Source organism: Fulmarus glacialis, unplaced genomic scaffold, assembly GCF_000690835.1.
Source record: "Fulmarus glacialis isolate BGI_N327 unplaced genomic scaffold, ASM69083v1 scaffold14060, whole genome shotgun sequence".
Lineage (NCBI taxonomy): Eukaryota > Metazoa > Chordata > Aves > Procellariiformes > Procellariidae > Fulmarus > Fulmarus glacialis.
Genome location: NW_009189658.1, coordinates 24,828 through 33,995, shown reverse-complemented (window position 1 = coordinate 33,995; position 9,168 = coordinate 24,828). Strand labels below are relative to the sequence as shown.

The window sequence follows — 9,168 nt, the reverse complement described above, 5'->3', positions numbered from 1 at the left end:
GGCAGTATATGCTTACATATCTGAAAATACCAATTCACTATTTTTAAAGTTATCTCCCTTAGCTGATACAAGGTTTAAATTACATAAGTGTATAGTATTTTCTCCATTCTGTTGAAGGATGCTTAGGAACAAGTGAGGAACTACCAGCTCTACAATACTTAAAACTCCTTCTATTTTTACTCGGAGAAGCCAGAAAATTTGCAATGGTGAAAACATAATTATAATATATGTCTTTTCCTCTCCTTTTATATCATTTAGATATCAGCATGAATCAATTCCAAGTCCACTGGTTACTGGAGTCCTGTGCACACAATGACACCAAAGGACGTGGGAAAGTAACTGAGCTGACTTATGTAAGTCTCCATTTAGCCTTCTGCTTGACTCTGAATAGCTTCTAAGCAGCAAGGGAAAGGATTGTTCTGTAAAATAACACAGTATGCTTTATACCATGTTTCATAGATGAGTAAGATTATTTCTTTTTTATGTTCCTCTTCAGCAAAAGATAAAAATGATGCATCTGGACTGTTTTGGGTTGGTTTTTTTGGTTTGGTTTTTTTTTTTTTAAATCCACACTAGGCTAAAATCTTTTTTTTTTGTCGGTGTTATTCAGACAACAAGAGCAGGCAAACAAAATTCTTAGCTAAGTACTTGTATATTTTACAGCATATAGAACATGGAGCTTTGTCTATCATTAGTACTATAGGACTCTAGCACAGTGCAAATACTGAACAGTAATAATAGTACTTAATAAACGAGGTTTTCTTTTAGACATGCAGGTGGGTTTCACAGCCCTGAGGAAAATAATAGAATAAGAAAAAAGGACTGTAGGTGAGAAATACTAGACATTAAATCTGGAAGTCAGACAGATATCAGATAAGGAGAAAAGCTCCATGTAAGTACATGTCAGCCCACATATATACTGCAGTGGCAGTTCTTTGTACTCAATTTGTTGGCAATCTAGTGTCATCCATCTCTGTAACATATTATTTGAACAATAACGCGATTGGTGCATCACGATTTAGTGGGTTATGGAGAATGGAAGAAATCACAATTCACCTTTCCTTCTTGCCCTGATCTATACTACTGGATCAATTCAGTGAAGTTAATGACATGTAAAAGTAGAGTAAATCAAAAGACATCATTTCTCATACAGAAGGCTGTTAACTTGTAAGATTTACTGCTTCATGGGGTCAGCAAAGCAAATATTAGAGGTGGATTAAAAAAATGATTGTGACATAATGTTATGATCAGTCCCAATATTTCAAGTTATGCACATTGAAGATAGGACAAAGTTAACATTTAAGAAGTTTATTTCCACTAGAGGTCAGGAAAGACTCTTTGTACATCTGCCCAAATGCATTGTGGGATGAGTTCATTTATTTCCTCTCAATCATCTTATGGTAATTGGTCCAATCTACTTTGGGAAACTCCGTGTTTCTTTTGAGGAAGGAAATAATTGCAAGCAAACAGAAGAAGGTTGATGCTACAAAAGGTTTGGTACTGGGTATTATAGGTCAAGGTAGATAAAAGCCTTACGTTTCCAGTGCTGAGCATTTAGTCCCTGTCACAATAAATAAAAATAATCCTGTCACAATTTTAAGCTGGAATCAAGCCTATTAGAGCACTCTTCCGGCAGGTGGAAGGCGGGGAGTCAAGTTGATTCTCAGCCCAATCTCTATGTCGTGTCGAAAATGAGCTTCCAAGTGAAGGTTAGACTAATCCAGTTTGGGATTAGGAAGAAGAGGGAGTTATGCAGAAGAACCCTGGAAATTACTGATTCTGAAGGGAAGCAAAGATCTAAAGACTTTTGACCAGTAAGGTATTATTGGTCATTTTCCCAGAAAAAAAAAAACAACTGAACATCTTTTTCTCAGATATGATTTGTGCTAAAGCTTTCAAGCTGTGATTTTTGAAAGTACTTTAGACAACAGTAAGAATTTAGCAGGACACTTACACTTTGTGTAAAGTCTTCTTCCCAGTCATTGTCTTTAAACAGAGAATTGTGCCTTGCAGTTCAGCTGCGGAGCCTTTCTTCCTGATAAGATGGTAGAAGTAGTTAATGTACTAAAGCAGAAAAAAATGGATCCATAATGCTGTGCTGGACTTTAAATGCGCTTTTAAGAAGTTAAACGTAGATGAAGCCTGTCATTTACAGCAGCTTAACTCAGCTTTCTTACGTTTATTTATTCAATTAGCATTTACATCCTCACATTGCTACTCCCATTGCCATCATCTCAGAGAGACTGTTCGGAATGTTAGAAGCCAGTTGCTTTGATGCAGCATGGTGAATGAACTCTGTAGAATTGAAGGACATATCCAAATACCATGCTAATATATTTTGCTACTGAAAATAGTCAAACATAGGCAATGTTTGCTTTGTTCTCTGAGTAAAAGCCATGTTGGCATGTGTTAAGCATATCAGGAAAATATTTTATTGCAGAAAACTTTTCATCTTCTACCAACCTTTTTTTTTCTAGAAGTCTATTTGCAGCATGTGATCTTTTTGTTTTTCTTCTAGGAAAACTACATGATTCTGAAGGACCTGTCATTTTCATGCAAATATAAAGTAACTGTTTTGCCTGCAAAATCTAAAGGTCGTTTTAAGGCTGAGAGCATTTTCTTTGTTACCCCACCTTGCTCTGCATTTAAAGAAAAAAACCCCAAGCCCATTAATTGTCCTTCTGAACGAGGTAAGGCAGTAGCCAAATAGTTTCAAATGCATTTATAATCACCAAAAAAAGTCTTTAAAAGCAATTCTAAAATGGGAAATGAAAGATTCAGAACAAATAAACATATGACTAATGCTTATGTGAAAAATCAACTAAAATACAGAGTAGTATAGATTTTGGCTACCACATTACTGTTTTGTCAATTAGGTGATAATTTTAGTGGACTGTTTATAAACGTATGATGACATTTTTTATTACACAGTTTTTATTTTTGTAAGGAGGAACAGTTTCCCAGTTTTTTTCATTATAATGACAGATGATAACTGTAAACATAATTATGCTGGCATGGCCTATCTTCTGAATGTTTTGCTACTGATGCCAGCTACTTTTTCAATTTGATTTTGTTTAGGTTAATTCTGCTCTCAAATAACAAATAAAGGCACTCTTATACCTTTTACAGTGCTGCCACGATGGTAGGTATAGCTAGAGGGTTATGGAAAATTGCAGAATCATGGAGATGTCGGTTGGTAAGGACCTCTGGGGTCAGCTTGTCCAGCTCCCCGCTTGAAGCAGGGCTGTTGTCAGCACTAGGTCAGGTCAGCCATGGCTTTGCACAGCCAAGTCTGGAAACCGCCCTCTTCAGCTAGAGGGTGGCCCTCTCACTTTGAGTCCCCTCAGGGGTACTTCCGTGCTTCGTGGGTCACCTCAGAGTCCTGCTGGCGGTTACTGCTATTTCCTGACCGCCCCTCCTGACAGTTTCCAGTATTACCACCTTATTCCTGGGCAACTGCGACTCAGACATATGTCTCCCCTAATCAGAGTGCCCCTATTAACTTGTACGACTGTTTTAAAGCATGAATTTTACTTTTTGCCTGCATCATGGAGTTCTGTGCTATCCTGTGGGTTTTCTTGTGGTCCCAAAATTGAAAACCGGAGCTCAGGTATTCTGAAATACAGAGGAGCAGCAGGATGGTTGCCTGTGAATAAGGCACTTAGGCCTTTTCAGGCTTTCCTTTCTGTCGCCTGCAGCTGACAGGATTTGATCTGGAGTTTAAATTTGGCACAAAATGCCAATGGAATATATCAAAGATAGGCTTTGGTTAACACTGAAAATGTGATGGCAGAAAGCTGGCAGGATCCTGGGTAACACCAGAAAGAGAGCTCTGTCTGACCTTGATTTGTGGAACGAAATGAACATTATTGAACGTTATCTCTCAAAGTTTAGCTTATCTTTTTGCTTTCCAAATTTATAGTGCCAGTTCTACCCAAAGTGTTGGCCAAACCCGAGAATCTATCTGCGTCTTTCATTGTCCAGGAAGGTAACATCACTGGTCATTTTTCCTGGAAGATATCTAAGGCAGACCTTCACCAGCCCATGACAGGGTTTCAAGTCACTTGGGCAGAAGTAACCACAGAAAGCCGGCAGAACAGCTTACCCAACAGCATCATTTCCCAATCGCAGATACTGCCAGCAGTAAGTTGTTACTTTCCTTTGCTCGCGGCTTCATAAGTGTGTGCGTATGTGGCCTATTTTTAATGTTTAGTGGTGATGCAGATGTCACACATAGCGTTCTCTGGCTCTGCAGGCAAGTTGGAGCAGGAAGTGCTTAATTTTTCCTCCTTGCTGGAGAAACAAAGCACAGCTATTTTTCTTGATGACACATCAAACATTTTAATGTTCACAATTGTCAAATTAGCAACCATTGTCTGAGAGATGCCTGAAGGGAGGAAAAGATCATCTGTGTGGCAATAGATAGTTTTTATTTTCTTTTGATGATCAGACTGTTCAACTTGGCGGTTACTATAGTTTTACTAATTATTTGGTGTCCAAGTTGATGGATTTAAGAGATTTTTCTTTTCCTTTGAGTCACTCATTGCTCTAAGAAAAATAAAAATCAGTTCCCCCTCTGCCAATATGCACCATTGTCTGACAATTTAAAGGAGAACTAGATTTCACTGTTTATTGAAAGTGTGAGAATTAACAATTTGAATTCTTCCCCCTATTTGCTTTAAGACGGCCTTTGCTATTTCAGTTCCTCCTCTGGCTGAGGCAGGTGAAGAGCACTTCATTCAGACTCTGTTGTCAGATCACCAAAGTCAACAAAAGGGCTTAAGTAGCTGGCCTTGATCCAAAGTCAGCTAACAATGTTGGGAGTCTTTCCATTCACTTCAGGGAAGTGGATCAAGGTGATTATGTCTAGAGCAGAGCTAGCTGAAAATCTTTTCACAACATTCGTTTAATCAAAGAACGTGTCAAATGTTTTGTTGGACACATCTTACATTCAACACAAATCCAAGGCCAGGTTCTCACCATTCTGTCTTAATTCCTAGCAGACTGTCTTAAGGCTAGGGCACCTGTGTTTCAAAGCCTGTTGTTCTGGGGGAGAGCAAAAAACTTGACCGCGATGCTCTAAAACTATGGGGCAAGCTACCATGCAGTGTGCAGAGCTGTTTTGTTACAGCTTAGTACAGACCCAGTGTGATCTGCACCAATTCACTCAAAGCTCGACCCACAGTCCAGAGCGGAAGGATGGTGCAGATACAGCCTTGGTCTCTTCAGCAAGCCACATTGCAAGATTACCTGAAGTGGTTACTCAGTCACAGGCCTTTGGCTGCAAACAACCACTTGATCATAATGATAAGCAAAGTTACAGACCATGAGATGTTACTTTTCACATCAGTGTTCATCTTTTTTTTTTTAGGAGCAGGCGTATGTTTTATTCAGAATTTATATTTCTTTTTTTAAGCTTTTGGTCCAGTTAGGTCTGAAATATATATAAAGTTGTATTTAAAACAGTCCTTTGCATTGTGTTATGCTTTAATTTTTTATTTTTGTTTTCCTTTGTTTTCAGTACTGTAGAGCCTGGAGATTCCTTTTATTTAATTATCTATCACTATATGTATCTCTCTGTCTATTTATGGCAACTGGTTAAGAAAACTCTGGTTTGAGCTGAAACAGTGTCTCTACCTCTCAGAAGCCACCAGAATGTAGGGTATTTTACAGTGAGGATCATTCGTTCATTCTCGTTGGTAGCCTCTGACTGATAAAAATCTACTGTTTACACAACAGGGGCTGAAACCCACAGTTCCCAGCTGCCAGAGGAGCGCCTGAATGGGCAGAGAGAGTGTATGAGTGCGATGTATGCACTCCTCTCTCTCTCCTACCCATTCAGTATGTTATACAAGGTGGAACAGCTTCAGCAAGGTCTATTAAGAGCAGCCCCATCTCAGAACACATGCTAATTTGGCAGTAAACCCACACATTTCCCCCCACCTTTTCTCTCTCTCCTTTCCCCTTTATGTCTGCTCTGGCAGTAACAGCAAATTATGAGTTATTCCCACAGTCCGCTTAGGTGCCCCCACATGGCACTGGGTGCAGTGCCAGCCAGAGGAAATTGCCCTGCAAATTCCTGGCCGGCCCAGCCTGGCTGTTCGCAGGAGCATGCCGTGCCCGCACTGTCTGGCGTCACTGCCCTGCTATCCCCTTCCCGGGACTGGTCTTTTTCAGCTTGGAATAAGGTGAATCAGGACTTTTGATTCCTTAATGCCCTTCCGTCTTTAGTCAGATGCATTCCCATTTGGGAGCATTTATAAACTCACTCTGAAATTATTTTGCACAGGTGTAAGTGACCACGCAAGGTATGGAGCAGTGAAAATTGAGGCCATCATGCCAAAAATGGGATTAAGAACAGAAGGGCAGATTCTCATGGTGTAATTGGGACAAATATGCTGAAATCTGTGTATCCACACTTATTTTCACTAGCTGCAGCAGGGGGGCAGACCTGCAAATTGCCATGAATTAATTTACCAATTAGTGGAATTCACAGAGAGATCCAAAATAAAAGCAAGTTTATATAATGAACATGTTTATTAAAAAGAATGATTAGGAAGTTAAAATTCTCTTTTTTTTCTACTGGTAAGCACATCATCCATTTTAAAGAACACTAAGGAACAACTTGGACCTCTTACACACAAAACCATAACATTATGGTAAAAAAGTATGTTCAAAGGCAATGGCAAGCAAAAAATTCAAAACAAACCCTCTCAACAAAATGATGCATACATTAAATCCTTTTCACAGAGTCCTAAGAAAATAATTTGTGGATGCTGAGAGTGACAGAACCTGTTCAAACCACTGCTTTGTGTGAGTAGATCAACTATGTTTTATTTTTAGTTCCTCTGAGAATTAACGCGATTTATTTATTTTTAGGATCATTATGTACTTACCGTGCCCAATCTGAGGCCATCGATGCTGTACCGCTTGGAAGTTCAAGTGCTGACAACTGGTGGGGAAGGACCAGCTACAATAAAAACGTTCCGAACACCCGACCTTCCTCCATTTTCACCCCACAGTAAGTAGTACCCTCTTTTGACATGTGGTTACGTGTTACAGAACTTCAGTCCTCCACATGTAAACAGCTAGCTCAAGCCTTAGAGTCTTTATTGGTTCCAGTAGCATTCCATGAATTTAAGACGCATGAAAATATTGGGTTTTTTCTCCCCATAACTGTCCGTCAGCGATGATGGAAGCAAATGCAGTCTTTCTCTCACTCAGTTTCTGTGGTCAGACATTTGCCATTCATTCTACCACAGCTCTTTGGCTTATGCCTATAGCACTTGGGATTCAAAGATGGTCTGTCCTCCAAGTACCACCTAGGCCTGGGATTGCTTAGCTTTCAAGATTAGATTTTTCTGGGTGCATTCAGTCCAGCACGGCTACAGCCTCAGATCATATTTCTAAAGCAGTGCAGACTTCTTAATGGCCATTTCCAGCATTTTATAAGTTTCTGAAAAGTACAGCTCAATGATGTGAAGCTCAACAAAAAATAGAATCAATTGTCCAAGATTCATCTGCTTGAATCCTTTTGTCCTTTCACAGTCACTAAAGTTGTTTGGACTGAACACGCACATAGTTGTCGGCACAGGCAGTTCACTTACAAGTTGAAGGATTGCAAGCTGAAGGCCTCACGAAGACTTTTTAGTACGGATAAACGATGGTGTTACATATGCAGGGATTGATATGTGCATATTTTCCTATTCTTTTGTTTAGGACCTCATCTGAAGCGACATCATCCACATCATTACAAGCCACCCCCAGAGAAATATTAGACTGTTTCAGATGATTATACAAATAACTGAGAAAAACTGAGCTCCCAAGCGGAGGCTAGGAAAAGGCACATCTGCAGGAGCAATGAACCCAGTTTTCAAGTGGAAGTTGCCATCCTGTACGATCTGTATCTACTTTGTAGCTTAGCCATGACAGATTGTATTTGCACCAAGGCCAGGATGAAACATCCAGCAAGTATCATTTCAGTACCACCACTATTCAACAAACTGAAGATTGCATCCAACTCAACACCTGTGAGAAAATCAAAAGTGTGTTCATTATAATGTTTTTGTATTTCTGTGTTTAAAGTAGATTGAAACGGTGGAGTGTATACAGCTTTTTCTCTTAGTGACTTCAATGTCAATGTTTGCAAGGTTGTCCTGTGATGTATACATACTTTTGAACACTGGAGGCCATATTCGCATCAGCCTGTTTAAATGATCTGTTTTACTTAAAGTTCTGCCTGTCACCAGTTTAAGCCCTAGGTATTTTGCTATTAAAGAAGATCTCCATATGTCTGAAATAAGGACATAAATAAAATAAATACCAGTAGCAGAAACCCTAAAATAGTCAGTATTTAATAATTGCAGTATCACCACCGAGGAGAATGATGATACATTTTTATCAATCATCTGCTCTGAAATGGTAATGTTTTAGCATGTATATCTTCTATTAACATAGTTAATAGCTAAAAAATATACAGGGTAGATGTGCCATTGTAAAGAAACAAACGACAATTAATAGAATTGTTGAAAATCTATGCCAATTAATACAATTAATTGATAGGGCCTGGAAGAATGACTTTTAAAATCCCACTTACAATTTTTTGGTATATAATATTTCAAGGTATAATAATATCTTGAAAATAAACACTGATTTTCTAGTTAAAAATCTGAATAGTTAACATGAGCATTTTAGAAATTGAAATTTTGAGGCATGTTTATTATTCAAGTAGGCGTAGAGCTACTTTTTGGCTTTGGCTTTTGATGCATGTATCTCTTTTCCCCGTGGATCTTTTGAACAGAAGGATGGATGTATTGGCTCCATGCTATTCTGCTTACAGAAAGAATTATGTGACAATATTCTGGCATCTGGAAAACATTGGCTTATAGTTTATTTGAATGCATTTTTCAAATTTAGACAGAAGGGTGCCCTTTTTAACCATAAGGGAATTCATATTGCCTTATTGTGCAATATAAACTGTCTAGAATAATTTGCCACACAAAGAGACGTCCTTCAATAGTAAACAGAAACTGCTTGGATTTTTTATTGAGAGAGTGGAAAGTATCTGCCAATAAATGTCCATACAAATACTCATAATCAGCTTTTCATGTTCAAGATGTTGAAAGTGCTCCTGCATTCTTTGGCACAGGTTCCATTGCTCCCTGATCC

At 38.8% G+C, this 9,168-nt stretch overlaps 1 protein-coding gene across 1 annotated transcript; it reads left to right on the top strand.

Annotated features, from left to right (window-relative positions):
- Nucleotides 1–262: 262 nt before the first annotated feature.
- LOC104080545 (anosmin-1-like) lies at nt 263–7,988 on the top strand. The gene is made up of 5 exons (XM_009582967.1): nt 263–353; nt 2,519–2,690; nt 3,923–4,143; nt 6,880–7,021; nt 7,720–7,988. Exons 1-5 carry the CDS (start codon nt 267–269, stop codon nt 7,776–7,778), a joined length of 681 nt encoding a protein of 226 aa, XP_009581262.1. The 5' UTR covers nt 263–266; the 3' UTR covers nt 7,779–7,988.
- Nucleotides 7,989–9,168: the final 1,180 nt, after the last annotated feature.

What these genes read in the sequence shown, in the direction of transcription:
- LOC104080545 (XM_009582967.1), top strand. Translation starts at nt 267, where the DNA reads ATGAATCAATTCCAAGTCCACTGGTTACTGGAGTCCTGTGCACACAAT. An exon ending in AAGTAACTGAGCTGACTTAT is followed by an intron (nt 354 to 2,518) that starts GTAAGTCTCCAT and finishes TTTTTCTTCTAG; the next exon opens with GAAAACTACATGATTCTGAA. An exon ending in TAATTGTCCTTCTGAACGAG is followed by an intron (nt 2,691 to 3,922) that starts GTAAGGCAGTAG and finishes CCAAATTTATAG; the next exon opens with TGCCAGTTCTACCCAAAGTG.